At 45.7% G+C, this 21,658-nt stretch overlaps 1 protein-coding gene across 2 annotated transcripts in view; it reads left to right on the forward strand.

Annotated features, from left to right (window-relative positions):
* Positions 1-3,704: 3,704 nt before the first annotated feature.
* The window catches only part of GLP1R (glucagon like peptide 1 receptor), a 322,308-nt gene continuing 304,354 nt past the window's right edge, over positions 3,705-21,658 (forward strand). For both annotated transcript variants that reach the window (XM_073556283.1, XM_073556282.1), the window contains exon 1: positions 3,705-3,939. In XM_073556283.1, the coding sequence (XP_073412384.1) occupies positions 3,868-3,939 (72 nt within the window). In that variant the 5' untranslated portion in view covers positions 3,705-3,867. The remainder of the gene's footprint in view (positions 3,940-21,658) is intronic.

A 21,658-nucleotide genomic window follows, 5' to 3' on the forward strand; every position in this document is an offset into this window, starting at 1 on the left:
CACTCCGGGCAAAACTGATGCAGTGTATTACACCTGGTGCAGCAGCAAGACACAAGATTAAGGCCTCTTTCACACTTCAGCCTTTTGGCGTCAGTCACAATCCGTCGTTTTTAGAAAAAAACGGATCCAGCAAATTATTTTGCTGGATCTGTATTTTTCTTATTGACTTGTATTAGCGACGGATTGTGACGGATGGCTGCAGGTTTTGTCTGTCGTGCGACGGATCCGTTGGAAAATCGGTGTCCATCGTCAGGAAAAAAACGTCCATAGGAACGTTTTTTGTCTCCGTCGAAAAGACGGACGGTGAGGATCCATCGCCGTCCATCATTTGCTAGAATGGACGCCTATGGGTGGCGGATCTGTTGGCGTCTGTCATATGATGGAATCCATTCCTTTAATTAAACCCCAAAATCCGTTCTGGCACTGAAAAGTCAGTCAGTGTCTCTCTCTAGAATCCTATTACTTTATATTTCCTGCAGTGCCTGCTGTGACGGATCTGTCGAAAAAATGGATCCGGTGCATCAGTTTTTTACAATCTGCACTGAATCCGGTTTTTCACACTTTGATGGATTGTGACTGATGGCAAAAAGACCGAAGTGTGAAAGAGGTCTAAGGCTGTGTACCCACGTAAGCATTTTTTCGCGTTTTTTAAGTGTTTTTGCCGGCAAAAAAGCTTAAAAAACGCTTACAAGAAGCATCCCATTCATTTTAATGATGCATTTTTCCGGGAAAAAAACGCATCACAGTAAAAAACGCAGCATGCTCATTAATTTTGCGGAAAAATCCGCATTTCTAACTATATTCTGTGAGCAGGAGGATGCTCCTGTCAAAAACGCATAAAAAACTTGTAAAAATCACGCAAATACGGCGCAAAAAAACGTGCGTTTTTCCTGGGAAGGAGCCGGGTATTTTCTGCATACGTGGGTACACACCCTTAGAGACCCCAATCCAGTACTGAGCCGAGTGACTGCGGTGAGATACAGAGGAGGGGCGTCTACAGGGGACCGGTCACTGATATAACTGGAAACTTACAAAAATAACTATCAATTAAAATTTGCTAAATATCAATTAATGAGAATTATTAGACTTTGCTTTTGAATTGCAGAAAAATGTTTTAAAAAAATCCAAACTAATGAAAATGGCCTGGACAAAAATGATGGCTCCACTAGTAAAGACTGAACATCATTTGACCGTAGGGACTTGTTCAGCTAAGAAACATCCTGTAAGGTGTTTACAGACTTGTAATCGATGAGTCGACTATTTATAGGGTGAAAAGTAGTCACTGTGCTGTTTGTGATCATGGTGGGCACCACACTGAACCTGGACCGGAGAAAGCTGAGGAGAGGAGTGGTCCCAAGAGAGTAGAAAGAAAAGTATAGACAAGCATGATAAAGACCATAAGAAGTCTCCACAAAGCCAGACGATCCCAGCACTGCAGCTGCACACAGAAGTGTAAGGTACCTAACATATAATAGTAGAATATCAGGAATGAAGGGCTTAAAGGGAAATTCAGGGGGAAAAAATTACAAGACTAGTCATCACAGAGAAAAGCAAATCTGTAGCCAACTGGGCGGATATTACCAAACACACGCCCCCTCTCTGACATCAAAGCTCTGCAGGTATTGGCTGAATCTGCACCTCCCAGACTTCTTGCTCCTCCTCCAGAACAATCTGCTGCCACCCAGTCTCCTCCTCAGCCCCACCCCTGGACCCCCCTCCTGTAGGTCACTGTGTGTCATGTCCCCTCTCATTATCATCCCAACATTTCATTAAATCCAATAATATAACAAAAAGAGAGAGGAGCATCACACTGAGCAGACACAATGACAGCACAGCAAGGGAGAAGGTCCTGGCCAGGCTCCACCCAGAAACCATCTGTTACAGCAGCTGCAGAAAGCAGCCGGAGGATACATCCCATAATACTAGTTATTACAGTGTTACATAGGACTGCAGGTGACATCTACTACATAATCTGTACTCAGACAGCCATCACTGTGTTATCTGTGGTGTTACATGGGACTGCAGGTGTCATCTACTACATTATCTGTACTCAGAGTTATCACTGTGTTATCTGTGGTGTTACATGGGACTGCAGGTGACATCTACTACATTATCTGTACTGAGAGAGTTATCACTGTTATCTGTGGTGTTACATGGGACTGCAGGTGCCATCTACTACATTATCTGCACTCAGAGAGTTATCACTGCGTTATCTGTGGAGTTGCATAGGACTGCAGGTGACATCTACATTATCTGCACTCAGAGAGTTATCACTGTTATCTGTGGTGTTACATGGGATTGCAGGTGCCATCTACTACATTATCTGTACTCAGAGTTATCACTGTGTTTTTTGTGGTATTACATAGGACTGCAGGTGACATCTACATTATCTGTACTCAGAGCTATCACTGTTATCTGTGATGTTACATAGGACTGCAGGTGACTTCTACTACATTATCTGTACTCAGAGCTATCACTGTTATCTGTGGTGTTACATAGGACTGCAGGTGACTTCTACTACATTATCTCTACTCAGAGCTATCACTGTTATCTGTGATGTTACATAGGACTGCAGGGGACTTCTACTACATTATCTGTACTCAGAGATACCACTGTTATCTGTGGTGTTACATAGGACTGCAGGTGACTTCTACTACATTATCTGTACTCAGAGCTATCACTGTTATCTGTGGTGTTACATAGGACTGCAGGTGACTTCTACTACATTATCTGTACTCAGAGAGTTATCACTGTTATCTGTGGTGTTACATGGGACTGCAGGGGACATTTGCTACATTATCTGTACTCAGAGATACCACTGTTATCTGTGGTGTTACATAGGACTGCAGGTGACTTCTACTACATTATCTGTACTCAGAGCTATCACTGTTATCTGTGGTGTTACATAGGACTGCAGGTGACTTCTACTACATTATCTGTACTCAGAGAGTTATCACTGTTATCTGTGGTGTTACATGGGACTGCAGGGGACATTTGCTACATTATCTGTACTCAGAGTTATCACTGTTATCTGTGGTGTTACATGGGACTGCAGGGGACATCTGCTACATTATCTGTACTCATGGTTATCACTGTTATCTGTGGTGTTACATAGGACTGCAGGTGACATCTACTACATTATCTGTACTCAGAGCTATCACTGTGTGATCTGTGGTGTTACATAGGACTGCAGGTGACATCTACTACATTATCTGTACTCTGAGTTCTCACTGTGTTATCTGTGGTGTTACATGGGACTGCAGGTGACATTTACTGCATTATCTGTACTCCGAGAGTTATCACTGTTATCTGTGGTGTTACATGAGACTGCATGTGCCATCTATTCTACTACATTATCTGTACTCAGAGAGTTATCACTGTGTTATCTGTGGTGTTACATAGGATTGCAGGTGACATATACTACATTATCTGTACTCAGAGAGTTATCACTGTGTGATCTGTGGTGTTACATAGGACTGCAGGTGACATCTACTCTGAGTTCTCACTGTGTTATCTGTGGTGTTACATAGGACTGCAGGTGACATCTACTACATTATCTGTACTCTGAGTTCTCACTGTGTTATCTGTGGTGTTACATGGGACTGCAGGTGACCTCTTCTCCCTTCTGCCACATCTGTCTGACGCTCTGTCGTTCCCCTCCCTGCCGCTGTCAGTGATTGGCTTCGCACCTCTTGCCTCGCTGGTATCATGTCTGCCTCTCACCCTCCTCCTCGCCGGAGCTGCAGCACTTCTTGTCTCCTGCGCTCAGTGCCCACCTCTCGCTCACCTGCTCCTCATTTCCCTCCAGGTGGTCTTCTGCGGCTGTGACTTCCCGGAATCTCCTCCCTGGACTCGGGGCACCACCAGATGATCCTCCCCAGATCCATCGTCACTTTCTTGCTACTTCTGGAGATGGTGAATTCTGGATCCAGGAAGCAGGTAAGAGGATTGTGGGGAGACTCCGGCACTGAAAGGGTTAACCCTTCATTCATGACAGCGCTGCGGAGAATCGCATCCTGGGGGGATTACTATCCGTGCGTGGAGGGGACACGATAGACGTTAACCCTTCACCGCCCAGCACTGCCCTTGGATCACCTTCTCCCTGGAGATGGGATCGGGATCAGTTTCCAGGATCCCGCGGTGTGACCTCCATCATTTACAGGACAAGGCTCAGTTAGGAAGGGGTTAATAACAGACAGCGACTCCACGATATCCACAACTATACCAGACACGAGAAACTCACAACCGGCATCAATCACTGTATGTACATGTGTATATCTGTATATACCTGACGCGCCGCAGCGTGCAATACAGGGGACCCCGATATCCGTGCAGCAACACAAACGGGTCTCCCCCAAATATCTCACAGTAATGGGAAGCAACCAAGAGACAAAGTGATACAAAATGACACTGTAGACCTAGAGGGCAATGATACCGGAGGACAGGATGATGACACTGACACTTGGGGTACAGGATAATGACGCTGACACTCTGGGTACAGGATACTGACACTGGGGGTACAGGATAATGACACTGACACTCGGGGTACAGGGTAATGATACTGGCACTCGGGGTGCAGGCTAATGACGCTGACAATCTGGGTACAGGATAATGACGCTGACATTCGGGGTACAGGATAATGACGCTGGCACTCGGGGTACAGAGCAATGACACTGACACTGGGGGTACAGGATAATGACACTGGCACTCGGGGTGCAGGATAATGACGCTGAGACTCAGGGTACAGAGTAATGACACTGACACTGGGGGTACAGAGTAATGACACTGACACTGGGGGTACAGGATAATGACACTGACACTCGGGGTACAGGCTAATGACGCTGACAATCGGGGTACAGGATAATGACACTGGCACTCGGGGTGCAGGATAATGACGCTGACACTCAGGTTACAGAGTAATGACACTGACACTGGGGATACAGAGTAATGACACTGACACTGGGGGTACAGGATAATGACACTGACACTCGGGGTACAGGATAATGACGCTGACACTCGGGGTACAGAGTAATGACACTGACACTGGGGGTACAGAGTAATGACACTGACACTGGGGGTACAGGATAATGACAATGACACTGGGGGTACAGGATAATGACGCTGACACTGGGGGTACAGGACAATGACGCTGACACTCAGGGTACAGAGTAATGACACTGACACTGGGGGTACAGAGTAATGACACTGACACGGGGGTACAGGACAATGACGCTGACACTCGGGGTACAGGATAATGACACTGACACTCGGGGTACAGGATAATGACACTGGCACTCGGGGTGCAGGATAATGACACTGACACTTGGGGTACAGGATAATGACACTGACACTCGAGGTTCATACCAGGGCAGGTCGGCTCCCTCTGACTTTTGGGGCGCTGTGTTACTACCGGGGCAGGTCGGCTCCCGCTGGTGAGCTGCATTTCTTGCTACATGTTCACAGACTTACCAGTGGAAAAGCCAAACTTCACATGCCACAAATGCAAGCTTGTGTCCCTGTTGGAGGAAAAGTTGCAAAATCTCGAAGAGAGGTTAGCTACGTTGAAGATCATTAAGGAAGGTGAAGAGTTCTTGGACAGAGCAGAATTATCTCTTCATGTTACAGAAAGAGAAGAAATTCGAAGTGCACCTGAAGAAACAGAGGAATGGAGACATGTGACCCAGAGAAGCAGGAGGATCAGGAGGCAGTCAGCACCCATACTGCTCAGAAACCAGTACCAGGCTCTCACGCAGGAAAACAATGAAGAAATACATCAGGATAAGACTTTACCAACAAGCAGCAACCTTGTACGCCTTCAGAGTCCTCCTGGATGGAGAAAGAAAAATGTTGTGAAGAAGAAACGGAGAGTGGTGGTCATGGGGGATTCCCTGTTGAGAGGAACTGAGGCCGCTATCTGCAGACCGGATATTACTTCAAGAGAAATGTGTTGTCTTCCAGGTGCAAAAATTAAAGATGTGTCTGACAGGATATCAGGACTCTTCAGACCTACAGATGACTACCCATTCCTGCTACTACATGTGGGGACAAATGACACTGCAAGAAACGACCTGGAAACCATCTGCAGAGACTTTGAAGACTTAGGCAAGAAAGTGAAAGAACTGGGAGCGCAGGTGGTCTTCTCTTCCATCCTCCCAGTGGATGGCCATGGAACAAGGAGGTGGAATAAGATTCTGCAGGTGAACAACTGGCTACGTCGATGGTGCCGTCAGCAACGATTTGGATTTCTGGATCACGGAGTGAACTACTTATACGATGGACTACTTGCTAGAGATGGGGTGCACCTTACGAAGACTGGTAAGCATGTATTTGGAAGTCGCCTTGCTACACTTGTAAGGAGAGCTTTAAACTAGAACAACATGGGAAGGGAAGCAAAAGACCAGAAAAAGCCATACACCTGACAAATGCTATTGAGAACTCTGCTATTAGAAGTGGAAAGGAAGAACAAAGACGAAAGAATCTAATTAATAAAAATATTGGAGAAAGAGAAACCAATCACAAACTAAAATGTTTCTATACTAATGCACAAAGCATGGGCAACAAACAAGGAGAATTGGAACTACTAACACAGGAAAAGAAATATGATGTCATTGGAATCACTGAAACTTGGTGGGACAATACACATGATTGGAATACAAGACTAGAAGGATACAACTTATTTGCAAGAAACAGACTTGATAAACGAGGAGGGGGTGTCGCATTGTATGTTAGAAACGCGTATATCTGCACAGAGATTGAAGCTTCAGAGACTGGGAGTTCTGTGGAAACTGTTTGGGTAAGAATACAAGGACAGAACAATGGAAAGGACACCATTGTAGGCATTTACTACAGGCCGCCTGTGCAAGCTGAAGCTATGGATGAACTCTTTATACATCAAATGGCCAAGTTCTCCAAAAAATATGACATAGTTGTCATGGGAGATTTCAACTATCCAGACATTTGTTGGGAATCTCTCTCAGGCAAAACTAACAGGTCAAGGAAATTCTTATCCTCTCTTGCTGACAACTTTATCTTCCAAAAGGTAAGGGAGAAAACAAGGGGAACTGCTACCTTGGATCTAATCCTTATAAACAGGGAGGAAATGGTTGAGGAGGTAAAAGTGGCTGGGACCCTAGGAGGTAGCGACCATGCTATTTTAGAATTTTGGATAACTAGAGGCGGAAGAACTGTGAAGACTCAGACGTCAAGGTTAGATTTCAGAAAGGCAGATTTTAAGGGATTCAGAAAGAGAATTGGAGGAATCCAATGGCTGGATATCCTTAAAGACAAAAATGTCCAGGAAGGATGGGAAATCTTGAAAAATGAAATTCTCAAAGCACAGTTGTTAACAATTCCGAAAAGAGGGAAGAATAGGAAGCAGTTAAGGAAACCAGGATGGATGAACACAGAACTTAAGCACATGCTAAAAAGGAAGAAAAAAATGTTTATAAAATGGAAAGAGGGAGGCATATCTAAAGAAGAATATAATGCTGTCTGCAGAACCTGCAGGGCACAAATCAGATTATCTAAAGCTGAAAATGAATTGAGGCTTGCAAGAGATGTCAAAAGCAATAATAAAGGATTTTGGGGATATGTCAAAAGTAAAAGAAAAGTCAAAGATGCTATAGGATTTTTACAGGATGAAAATGATGAAATGGTAAGACAGGATGTTGAGAAGGCTGAACTTTTAAATTCCTATTTTGCATCTGTTTTCTCTCAGAAAGGAAATGTAACATCAACTGTTATTCACTGTCCTATTAAGGGAATAGAAGAATCCAGGATATCTATAAACAGAAAGATAGTGAGGAAACACTTAGCTAGCCTAAATGAATTCAAGTCTCCAGGTCCAGATGAATTACACCCCAGAGTACTGAAGGAGATAGCAGAAGAAATTTTTGAACCCCTCTCTATAATCTTTGAAAATTCTTGGAGAACAGGAGAAGTGCCAGAAGACTGGAGAAGAGCAAATGTTGTTCCTATCTTCAAAAAGGGGAAGAAGGTGGACCCAGGTAACTATAGGCCGGTGAGTCTGACTTCTATACCAGGAAAGATCTTTGAACAAATTATTAAACAACATGTATGTCAATACCTGGATAAGAATGAAGTGATTAAACAGAGTCAGCATGGGTTTGTAACTAATAAGTCATGTCAGACTAACTTAATTTCCTTCTATGACGGTATCACTGATTGGGTGGATCAAGGAAATGCTGTAGATATAGTATATCTTGACTTCAGCAAAGCATTTGACAAAGTCTCTCATACAATCCTTATTGAAAAAATGATTAAGTATGGAATGGACAAGGCAACTGTTAGGTGGATTCATAACTGGCTTAGTGATCGGACCCAAAGAGTGGTCGTAAATGGCTGCACATCCAGTTGGAAGAATGTCTCAAGTGGGGTACCACAGGGCTCTGTCCTGGGCCCTGTATTGTTCAACATCTTTATCAACGATTTAGATGAAGGAATTGAGGGTAAACTGATTAAATTTGCTGATGACACAAAGCTAGGAGGGATAGCTAATACTAGAGAAGAGAGAGAGAGGATTCAAAAAGATTTAAATAAACTGGAGAAGTGGGCAGCAACAAACAGAATGGTTTTTAACAGGGAGAAATGCAAAGTACTACATCTGGGCAATAAAAATGGAAAAAGCATATATAGAATGGGAGGAATAGGGCTAAGTGACAGCACATGTGAAAAAGACTTGGGTATACTAATAGATCACAGACTGAATATGAGTCAACAGTGTGATGCAGCAGCAAAAAAGGCAAATGCAATTCTAGGATGTATTAACAGAAGCATACAGTCTAGATCACGTGAAGTCATTATTTCCCTCTACTCCTCTTTGGTCAGACCTCATCTGGAATATTGTGTCCAGTTTTGGGCACCACATTTTAAAAAAGACATCAACAAACTGGAGCAAGTTCAGAAAAGAGCGACCAGAATGGTGACCGGTCTGCAAACCCTGTCTTATGAGGAAAGGTTGCAGGATTTGGGAATGTTTAGTTTGCAAAAGAGAAGACTGAGAGGAGACTTAATAGCTGTCTACAAATATCTAAAGGGCTGTCACATTGTAGAAGGATCAACTTTATTCTCATTTGCACAAGGAAAGACTAGAAGCAATGGGATGAAACTGAATGGGAGGAGACACAGATTAGATATTAGAAAAAACTTTTTGACAGTTAGAGTGATCAATGAGTGGAACAGGCTGCCACGAGAAGTGGTGAGTTCTCCTTCAATGGAAGTCTTCAAACAGAGGCTGGACAGACATCTGACTGGGATGATTTAGCGAATCCTGCTTTGAGCAGGGGGTTGGACCAGATGGCCCAGGAGGTCCCTTCCAACTCTACGATTCTATGATTCTATGATTCTATGACTTTTGCGGAGCACTGTGTTACCACTGGGGTAGGTCGGCTCCGCTGACTTTTGGGGAGCACTGTGTTACCACTGGGGCAGGTCGGTTCCCGCTCTCTTGCGTCTCTCGCTTCTCCCTTCTTGCTGAAGAACATGATTGATGGTTGTCTACCGACTTGTTAGACCCAGATCTGCCGGTGACCCCTCGGCGCGGCATTTCCCCGTTGATAGGTTTCCTCTCAATGCCTTATTAACAGCCGATTTCCCAACTTTCATACTGAGAATAAAGAGGGACCCCCATGGTGGAGCCGCAGTGGCAAATGTTACTTTATGCCAAGCCCCCACCTCGCTCTGTCCTTTATATGCAGCCAAATATCATTACAGTGAAGTCCACACAGAATGGCACCAATTCTCTGGTCTCTACCACGCACGGCCTGATGCCCTCACCACGCACGGTATGATGCCCCACCACGCATGGTATGATGCCCCCACCACACACGGCATGATGCCCCCACCACACACGGCAGCATGGCATGATGCCCCCACCACACATGGCATGATGCCCCCACCACGCATGGCATGATGCCCCCACCACACACGATGATGCCCCCACCACGCATGGTATGATTCCCCCACCACACACGATATGATGCCCCCACCACACATGATATGATGCCCCCACCACGCATGGCATGATGCCCCCACCACACACGATATGATGCCCCCACCACACACGGTATGATGCCCCCACTACCCACAGTATGATGCCCCCACCACACATGGTATGATGCCGCCACCACACATGGTATGATGCCCCCACCACACATGGTATGATGCCCCCACCACACACGGTATGATGCCCCCACTACCCATGGTATGATGCTCCCACCACACATGGTATGATGCCCCCACCACGCATGGCATGATGCCCCCACCACACATGGCATGATGCCCCCACCACACATGGCATGATGCCCCCACCACACACGATATGATGCCCCCACCACACATGATATGATGCCCCCACCACGCATGGCATGATGCCCCCACCACACACGATATGATGCCCCCACCACACACGGTATGATGCCCCCACTACCCACAGTATGATGCCCCCACCACACATGGTATGATGCCGCCACCACACATGGTATGATGCCCCCACCACACATGGTATGATGCCCCCACCACACACGGTATGATGCCCCCACTACCCATGGTATGATGCCCCCACCACACATGGCATGATGCCCCCACCACACATGGCATGATGCCCCCACCACACACGATATGATGCCCCCACCACGCATGGCATGATGCCCCCACCACACATGGTATGATTCCCCCACCACACACGATATGATGCCCCCACCACACACGATATGATGCCCCCACCACACATGGTATGATGCCCCCACCACACACGGTATGATGCCCCCACCACACACGGTATGATGCCCCCACCACACATGGTATGATGCCCCCACCACACATGGTATGATGCTCGGATGGTTTGTGATTGTGATTCTTGGGAAACACAATACGTAACAAATTTATGTAAATAAATAAGTCACAAAAAAAAGACAGAAAAAAAGGATCTTCAATGAAGAATCAGGAGGTGGGAGACAAAAATGTCTGAACGAGCCCTTCCTGGGTTCACGGATAATCTAATATCGGATGGAAATTCCTGCCAAGAACTCTCGGAGGAGAAGATATATTCTATACACCACTTTGCTGAATTTGGAGATTTCTGCTTATATCAAATAGCTGAGAACCGATCAGGACCAAAAACGTTCCAAAGCTCCAAAGTTTCGCGCTGCAAAGGCGCTTCCACAGGTTACAGCAGCGCGAAACGATCGTCGTTGCTATCTCCTTTTTGCACTTGTTCTCCCGCTGATATGCTTTTATAATAAAGCCTTGACTACACTACCCAGTGAGTACCATTCTTTTCTACTATTTTTTGCCTCCATATATTAGAATACACTGCTCAGTCCTCCATATAGTATAATACACTCTCATAGTTCTCCATATAGTATAATGCACCGCCATAGTCACCCATGTAGTACAATTCACTTCCCATAGCATAATGCACCCCATAGTTCTTCATATAATGTATTCTCCATAATCCTCGATACAGTATAATGCAGCCCACATATAGTATAATGCAGCCACCCAATAGAGCATAATGCAGCCACCCCACAGAGTATAATGCATCCCCACCATACAATATAATGTAACCCTCATAGAATATAATGCAGCCCCCCTCTTATAGTATAATGCAGCAACTCCACAGAATATAATGTAACCCCCCATAGAATATAATGCAACCCCACCCCCCATATAGTATAATGCAGCCCTTCCATAGAATATATGGCAACCCCCTCATAGGATATACCGCAGCCCCTTATATAGTATAATGTAGCCCCTCCATAGAATACAATGTAGCCCTCCTCATATAGTATAATGCAGCCCCCATCGAATATAATAAATATAATACAGCCCACCTCCCCATAGAATATAATGTAGCCCCCCATATTATATAACACAGCCTCCCCCTATAGAATATAATGTAAAATGTACCCCCCATGGTATATAACACAGCCGCATAGTATATAGCCCAGCACCACCTGGTATATAGCCCAGCACCACATGGTATACAGCCCAGCCCACCATGGTATACAGCCCACCATGGTATACAGCCCAGCCCACCATGGTATACAGCACAGCATGGTATATAGCCCACCATGGTATAATACAGCCCACCATGGTATAATACAGCCTGTATACCATGCTGGGCTGTATAATACAGCCCAGCATGGTATAATAATAATAATAATTTTTATTTATATAGCGCCAACATATTCCGCAGCACTTTACAATTAAGCGGGGACATGTACAGACAATAAATTCAATACAAGTTAAGACAATTCAAACAGTGACAGGAGTGAGGTCCCTGCTCGCAAGCTTACAATCTACAAGGAAATGGGGGGACACAGTAGGTGAGAAATGCTTGTTAATTCAGGTCTGGCAATTATAATAGGGATTTTCATATAAAGCTGCATGATCCGGTCATCAGCCCGTGTGTTTAAGTGCAATAGACAAGTATCAAATGCAGTTATCATGTGCATGAAGGGTGTGGAGACAGATGAATAGTAGGGTGCAGATTCAGAATAATATTTGGAAGGAGGGAACAGGGCAAAGTTAGCTTGCTGAGTAGTTGATGTGGTAGGCTTGTTTGAAGAGATGGGTTTTCAAAGCGCGCTTGAATAGGTCAGGGCTAGGTATCAGTCTGATCGTCTGGGGAAGTGCATTCCAGAGAGCTGGAGCAGCACGAGAGAAGTCTTGGAGACGGAGGTGCGAGGTTCGGATTACGGGGGATGTTAGTCTTAGGTCATTTGTAGAACGGAGGGCACGTGTAGGGCGATAGACAGAGACGAGAGAGGAGATATAAGGCGGTGCAGAACAGTGGAGAGCTTTGTGGGTGAGAGAGATGAGTTTATACTGGACCCTGTAGCGAATAGGTAGCCAGTGTAATGACTGGCACAAGATAGAGGCATCGGTGAAGCGGCTGGACAGAAATATGACCCTGGCTGCCGCATTCAAGATGGATTGGAGAGGAGAAAGTTTGGTAAGAGGGAGACCGATCAGAAGAGAGTTGCAGTAGTCCAGACGAGAATGAATAAGAGCGACAGTAAGAGTCTTAGCAGTTTCAAAGGTGAGAAAAGGTCGGATTCTGGAGATGTTTTTAAGATGCAGGTGACAAGAGCGACTGAGTGATCGGATGTACGGAGTAAAGGAAAGTTCACTGTCGAATATGACCCCAAGACAGTGGGCATGCTGCTTGGGAGTTATGGTTGAACCCTCCAGGGTTATTTCGATGTTAGGTAGAGTGAGGTTAGTAGAGGGGAGAAACACAAGAAGTTCAGTTTTAGAGAGATTTAGTTTCAGATAGAGGGAGGACATGATGCTAGAGACAGCAGACAGACAATCCTTGGTATTTTGAATTAGGGTAGGGGTGATGTCAGGGGAAGAAGTGTATAATTGGGTGTCATCAGCATAGAGATGATACTGGAACCCAAATCTGCTGATTGTTTGTCCAATAGGGGCAGTGTATAAAGAGAAGAGGAGGGGGCCTAGGACTGAGCCCTGCGGGACCCCGATAGTAAGGGGACGAGAAGAGGAAGAGGAGCAGGAAAAAGATACAGTGAAGGAGCGGTCAGAGAGGTAGGAGGAGAACCAGGAGAGGGCTGTGTCCTTGAGGCCTATAGAGCGGAGCATAGTGAGGAGGAGCTGGTGATCCACAGTGTCAAATGCGGCAGAGAGATCCAGTAGAATCAGCAGGGAGCAATGACCTTTTGATTTAGCTGTTATTAAATCATTAGAGACTTTAGTGAGGGCAGTTTCAGTAGAGTGTAAAGAGCGGAAACCAGATTGTAAGGGGTCGAGAAGAGAGTTATCCGAGAGATAGCGGATTAGACGGGAGTGGACCAGGCGTTCCAGGAGTTTAGAGATGAAGGGAAGGTTAGAGACAGGTCTGTAGTTAGCAGTGCAGTTCTGGTCCAGGGATGGCTTTTTAAGTAAAGGGGTTATGATGGCATGTTTAAATGAGGAGGGAAATATACCTGAAGAAAGAGAGAGGTTAAATATTTTAGTCAGGTGAGTGGTGACCACTGGTGAGAGAGACTGCAGGAGCTGTGAAGGAATAGGGTCACTGTTGCAGGTTGTAGGCCGAGCAGAAGCGAGGAGCTTGGAAACTTCTTCTTCTGAAACAGGCTCAAAGATGTCTAGTGAGCTTGAGGTGCGGCAGGGAAGGGGATCCAGGCACTGAGGAGATAGGGCTGAGATATCCTGATGTATGTGGTTGATTTTTTCTAGGAAATAAGTGGCCAGATCCTCACCGCTGAGGTTGCTGATGGGGGCCTGTACTTTAGGTTTCAGGAGGGAGTTTAAGGTTTCAAAAAGTCGTCTTGGGTTGTTGGATAGTGAGGTGATGAGGGTGGTGAAGTAGGATTGTTTGGCCAGATGAAGGGCAGAGTTATAGGTTTTGAGCATGAACTTATAGTGGATGAAGTCTTCTGCTAAGAGAGATTTTCTCCACTGCCGCTCTGCACACCTCGAGCAGCGCTGAAGAAAGCGTGTTTGCGTTGTGTGCCAGGGCTGCCGTTGTCTGTGTCAGGTCTTTCTGCGTATAGAAGGTGCTGCTTCATCTAGGGCATTCTTCAGTGTATTATTGAAGTGTGACAATGCTATGTCTGGACAGGAGAGGGTGGAGATGGGGGCTAAAGATGTGTGGAGATTGTCCCTAAGCTGTTGGGTATTAATGGTACGTGTATTCCGATAAGTGTGGTAAGTGGGGGTGTCCCGGGTGAGGAGACAATTCTTGACAGAGAAGGAAAGAAGGTTGTGGTCCGAGAGCGGGAGAGGCGAGTTAGTAAAGTCGTGCAGCGAGCCGGGACAGGAGAAAACCAGGTCCAGAGTATTCCCGTCCTCATGTGTAGGAGAATTAGTAAACTGTGAGAGGCCGAATGAAGAAGTTAGAGAAAGAAGATGAGAGGCAGACTGGGAGAGCGGATCATTGATGGGGATGTTAAAGTCTCCCATGATGAGGGTGGGGATGTCACAGGATAGAAAGTGAGTAAGCCAGGTGGTGAAGTGGTCTAGAAACTGGCGAGAGGAGCCTGGAGGGCGATAAACAACCGCCACTCGTAAGGAGAAAGGCTTAAAGAGTCTGACGGCATGTACTTCAAAGGAAGGAAATGTAAGTGAGGGAACCGGGGGGATGACCTGGAAAGCACATTGTGATGAAAGCAGCAAACCAACACCTCCACCCTGTCTGTTCTCAGGTCTGGGGGTATGTGAAAATTTCAGCCCACCAAACGAGAGAGCGGCAGCAGCGGTGGTGTCTGAATGCTGGATCCAGGTTTCTGTAATAGCCAGAAGGTTAAGGGAATTAGAGAGAAAAAGATCGTGAATGTAAGTCAGTTTGTTACACACAGACCGTGCATTCCAGAGAGCACATTGGAAAGTGAGAGGAGAAGGCATGCACTGAATGTTAATAAGATTAGCAGGGTTTCTATATGCAGCTGGAGGAGAGTAACGTATGCTGGTGGAGGGAGGCCCAGGGTTGGGGGAGATGTCACCTGCAGCTATTAAAAGGAGAAAAAACAGAAAAAGCAGGTGGTGGGATGATTTGTATGAACGTTTGGAGTGCTGCATGGTGGTTTTGGATGGTTTGGTGTGGGTAAGAAATGTCAATAGAGCCTCAGAGTTATACATGGGAGAGGGGAAAAGGGAGGGGTGGATATGCAGAGAGTGCACAGAATGTGTAAAAGGGCAGGCGAGTTTTTAGAAAGCAGAGGTGAAGACAAAAAAGCAGCAGGTTGATATGATCAATGCATATGTAGTACGACTGACCAAGAAGTAAGCGTGCATGAAAAACTTATGCACCTTACCTGTCTCCTGCCCAACTGCATTGTCTAACTGCAAAACACTTGATCCTGTTGCACTTAATATCTGTTGCACGCGTGAGCCCGCACGCGTGCTATCCCAGCCAGAGCTAAATATATATGAAATGAAATGTCTGCTAGCTTCAGCCACCAAAAGGCCACAATCAGTAATTAACCAATTAGCACAAGGCCAGAGCAGGCATTACTATGCAGGGTAAATAACTAATGCTGGACAAGGCCATCAAACAGAAAAAGGGAAAAAAAAAAACAAAAAACACCTTTCTACACTTCAAAGCACAAACCAAATAGATAAAAAAAAGAAAGACCCACCACAGGAGTGATGGAATGAATTACCATAAAAATATCTGGCAATATATGATGCAGTTCACACTTGTCAGACAGCACACATGGATGATGGAATGAATTACCATAAAAATATCTGGCAATATATGATGCAGTTCACACTTGTCAGACAGCACACATGGATGATGGAATGAATTACCATAAAAATATCTGGCAATATATGATGCAGTTCACACTTGTCAGACAGCACACATGGATGATGGAATGAATTACCATAAAAATATCTGGCAATATATGATGCAGTTCACACTTGTCAGACAGCACACATGGATGATGGAATGAATTACCTGTGTGAAGAAGAGAAGAGAGGAACATCAGCTTCAATGCATTGTCTAACTGCAAAACACTTGATCCTGTTGCACTTAATATCTGTTGCACGCGTGAGCCCGCATGGTATACAGCCCACCATGGTATAATACAGCCCAGCATGGTATAATCCAGCCCAGCATGGTATATAGCCCCCCAGAATGGTCTAATACAGACCAGCATGGTCTAATACAACCCAGCATGGTATATAGCCCCCACAGAATGGTATAATACAGCCCAGCATGGTATAATACAGTCCAGCATGGTATATAGCCCCCCAGAATGGTATAATACAGCCCAGCAAGGTATAATACAGCCCAGCATGGTATATAGCCCCCCCGGAATGGTATAACACAGCCCAGCACAGTATAATACAGCTCAGCATGGTATATAGCCCCCCAAGAATGGTGTAATACAGCCCAGCATGGTATATAGCTCCCCAGAATGGCATAATACAGCCCAGCATGGTATAATACAGCCCAGCATGGTATATAGCCCCCCAGAATGGTGTGATACAGCCCCGCATGGCATATAGCCCCCCCAGAATGATGTAATACAGCCCAGCATGGTATATATCCCCCCAGAATGGTATAATACAGCCCAACACAGTATAATACAGCCCAGCATGGTATATAGCCCCCCAAGAATGGTGTAATACAGCCCAGCATGGTATATAGCCTGTTGTGAGTTCATTTTCCCCTTCGTCACTGAGGTCTGGTGAACTCCCTATTCTGGTAAAGGAAGGTAATGAGCCTGATTATCAGGCACCTGAGCCTAATGATGATGACTGGCTGAGTGGAGTCACGGACTGGATATAAGGCTGCCGACGCCCTTCTGCCCTGCGGGTGATTTCTCTGTGGACTTCTAGGAGACCAGTCTGTTTCCTGCTCCTCTAAAGCTAAGTTTTCTGCTTTGCCTTGTAGCATTTGTGTTTTGTTTTTGTTTGCCTTGCTTTTCTGGATTCTGCCATTCCCTGCTGGGGTGAGCTGAATCTCCTTTTGCCGGTTGCTCTGTCTTCAGAATATTCCTGAGTACTGACATAGTCTTTTTGAAGCCTAGCGTCTTCAGGGCCTTTTTCACTGTCAGTCTGTTGGCTCTTATTTTCATAGGGTTTTTCTCGGATTGCAGAGAGCAGCCTTCCTGTCCTTTCCTATCTAGTTAGCTTGGGCTGTTATGAATGAGTCACCGTAGGAGGCAAAAACAGAAATACAAGCTAAGTCCAGAAAACCAGAGAAGTTGGCAACTATCAAATTGCAGACTCCTGAACCTATCAACACAACTAGCAGTAGCCGTGGGGGGTTCCTACGATGCCCTAGACCCCTCGATCACAGCCGGAGAATTAAATAGGCCTAAAGAAAGAAAGGGGAAAACTAAACTGCCCCAGAGCAGACCCCAAAGCAATAGGCAGCCCCCAACATATAATGACGGTGAAGCAAGATGAAAACACTAACACAGACAGAAAGATAGACTGAGCAAAGACGGGGCCCAAAACTACCTAGATAGGAAAGGACAGGAAGGCTGCTGTTTGCAATCTGCGAAAACCCTATCAAAGACATAAGCCAACAAGCTGATATGAAAAAGGCCCTGAAGCAGATAGGCTTCAAAAACTAAATCAGCACTCAGGTATTTTCAGAAGACAGAGCTAAAGGAATTCAGCACACCCCAGCAGGGAATGGCAGAAATCCAGAAAAACAAAGCAAAACAAAGTCAAAGCACAAATGAAAAGCCGAGCAGCAAACTTAGCTTTAGAGGAGCAGGAATTCAGACTGGTCTCCAAGGATCCCACAGAGAAATCACCCGCAGGGCAGAAGGGCGTCGGCAGCCTTATATCCAGTCAGTAACTCCACTCAGCCAGTCATCATCATCAGCCTCAGGTGTTTGATAATCAGGCTCACTACCTTTCTTTACCAGAAGAGGGAGTTCCTCGGGCCTCAGTAGTGAAGGGGAAAATGAACTCACAACAGTACCTCCCCCTTGAGGAGGGGTCACCGAACCCTCAACTACGCCACCAGGGCGATCAGGGTGAGCCCGATGCAAGGCACGCACCAATCTTTTGGCATGAATATCAGAGGCAGAGACCCAGGAATTATCCTCCTGACCATAACCCTTCCACTTAACCAAATACTGGAGTCTCCGTCTAGCCAGACGGGAATCCAGTACTTTCTCTACCTCATATTCCATGTTACCTTCAACCAATACAGGGTCTGGAGGTGCCACCACCGGAACAACAGGTTCAACAAACCTCTTCAACAAAGATTTATGGAACACATTATGGATTTTAAATGTGACAGGAAGAGCCAAACGAAAAGAGACCGGATTAATAATCTCCACAATCTTGTAAGGTCCAATAAATCTAGGATTAAACTTAGGAGAAGCCACCTTCATAGCAATATTTTTTGATGATAACCACACTATATCACCAACCTTAAACTGGGGACCAATGGTCCTATGTTGGTTGGAAAACCGCTGGGCCTTTTCCTGGGAGAGAGAGAACTTATCCACCACTTGGTCCCAGATCTGGTGCATTCTCTCCACCACAGTGTCAACACCTGGGCAGGCAAAGGGCTCCACCTGCCCTGAAGAAAATCGAGGATGAAACCCAAAGTTACAAAAAAAAGGTGACATCAAAGTGGCAGAACTAGCTCTATTATTTAAAGCAAATTCGGCCAAGGGCAAAAATGAAACCCAATCATCCTGATCAGCAGAAATAAAACATCTCAAATATGACTCCACGGTCTGGTTTGTTCTCTCTGTCTGCCCATTGGTCTGAGGGTGAAAAGCAGAGGAGAAGGACAACTGAATTCCTAGCCTGGAACAGAAAGTTCTCCAAAATCTAGACACAAACTGGACTCCTCTGTCAGATACAATGTTCTCAGGAATCCCGTGCAAGAGAACCACCTGTTGTAAAAACAGGGGCACCAACTCAGAGGAAGACGGCAACTTAGGGAGTGGTACAAGATGAACCATCTTAGAGAACCTATCACAAATCACCCAAATAACAGTCATCCTTTGAGAGACAGGCATATCAGAGATGAAATCCATTGAAATATGGGTCCATGGCCTCTTGGGGACAGGCAAAGGCATCAACAACCCACTAGAGCGAGAACACGATTTAGACCGGGAGCACGTCCCACAGGACTGCACAAAATTCCTGACATCACGAGACAAGGAGGGCCACCAAAAAGACCGACTCACCAGATCTCTAGTACCAAAAATACCTGGATGACCAGCCAAAGCAGAGCAATGAACTTCAGACATCACTCTCTTCTTCCACTGGTCAGGAACATACAACTTTCCACTGGGACAACGCTCAGGTTTGTCCTCCTGGAACTCTTCCAGAGCACGTCTCAAATCGGGCGAGATGGCAGAAAGAACTACCCCTTCGCCTAAGATGGTAGCAGGCTTGGTCACCACAGGAGAATCAGCAAAGAAGCTCCTAGAGAGGGCGTCTGCCTTGACATTCTTCGTTCCAGGAAGAAAAGAAACCACAAAATCAAAACGTGTAAAAAACAAGGCCCACCTAGCCTGTCTAGGGTTCAAGCGCTTAGCCGACTCTAGGTAAATCAAATTCTTGTGGTCAGTGAGGACCATGACTTGATGCTTAGCTCCCTCTAACCAATGTCTCCACTCCTCAAATGCCCATTTCATGGCCAACAATTCCCTATTCCCCACATCATAGTTACGTTCAGATGGAGAGAACTTTCGGGAAAAGAAAGCACAGGGATTCATTTTAGATGTTACAGGATCCTTTTGGGACAAAACAGCTCCTGCACCAATCTCAGAAGCATCCACCTCTACCTGGAATGGAAGTGAGACATCAGGTTGCCGCAAAACCGGGGCGGAGGTGAATCTTCTATTCCGCTCCTGAAAGGAAGAAACAGCCTCCGGAGACCAATTTAACACATCAGCACCCTTCTTAGTCAAATCAGTCAATGGCTTGGCAATACTAGAAAATGTTTCTATAAATTTCCGATAAAAATTAGCAAAACCCAAAAACTTCTGGAGGGCCTTCAAAGAAGTGGGCTGAACCCAATCGTAAATGGCCTGTACCTTGGCCGGGTCCATTTCAATAGTTGACGGGGACAAAATAAATCCCAAAAAAGAAATCCTCTGTACTCCAAAAAGGCATTTAGATCCTTTGACATACAGGGAATTCTCCCTCAGGATCTGGAACACAGTCCGAATATGTTCCACATGAGAATCCCAATCCTTGGAGAAGATCAAAATATCATCCAGATAGATAATCAAAAATGTATCGACAAAATCTCGGAAAATATCGTTCATGAAGCACTGGAAGACAGAAGGGGCATTAGTGAGCCCAAAAGGCATCACCAGGTACTCAAAATGTCCCTCCGGAGTATTAAACGCCATCTTCCATTCATCCCCATGCTTAACGCGAATAAGATTATACGCCCCCCTGAGGTCAAGCTTGGTAAACCAGCAAGCACCTTTAACTCTGGAGAATAGATCAGAAATCAGGGGTAACGGATACTGATATTTAACAGTAATTTTGTTGAGGACACAATAATCAATACAAGGTCTTAATGATCCATCCTTTTTGGCTACAAAAAAAAACCCAGCACCTAAGGGTGACGAGGATGGTCTAATATGACCCTTCTCCAACGCCTCCTTAATATAGGATCGCATAGCCTCGTGCTCGGGTACAGATAAATTGAAGAGCCGACCCTTGGGAAATTTACACCCCGGGCTCAGTTCAATTGCACAGTCATAACTCCTATGAGGAGGCAGAGACGCAGACTCATTCTCACTAAATACATCATAAAAGTCCGCCAAATAATCAGGAACATCATGCGACTGAGGAGAGGTGGAAAACACCGGAGCCTCACTAAAGGCACACCGACAACCCCAACTCACCACAGACACAGATTTCCAATCCAAAACTGGATTATGAATTTGTAACCAGGGAAACCCCAGAACAATAGTATCATGCAGATTATGCAACACCAAAAATCTTCAATTTTCTTGATGGTCTGGGGCGACCCGCATTACCACCTGGGTCCAAAACTGAGGTTTATTTTTAGCCAAAGGAGTAGCATCAATCCCCCTCAAAGGGATAGGCGTCTGCAGAGGTGTCATCGGAAATCCACAACGTTTAGCAAAATCCAAGTCCATTAGGTTTAGGGCTGCTCCCGAATCCACAAAAGCCTTGGCGGAAAATGTGGACAGGGAGCAGA

The sequence above is a fragment of the Dendrobates tinctorius genome, unplaced genomic scaffold, assembly GCF_039654945.1.
Source record: "Dendrobates tinctorius isolate UK_male_01 unplaced genomic scaffold, ASM3965494v1 ptg000232l, whole genome shotgun sequence".
NCBI lineage: Eukaryota > Metazoa > Chordata > Amphibia > Anura > Dendrobatidae > Dendrobates > Dendrobates tinctorius.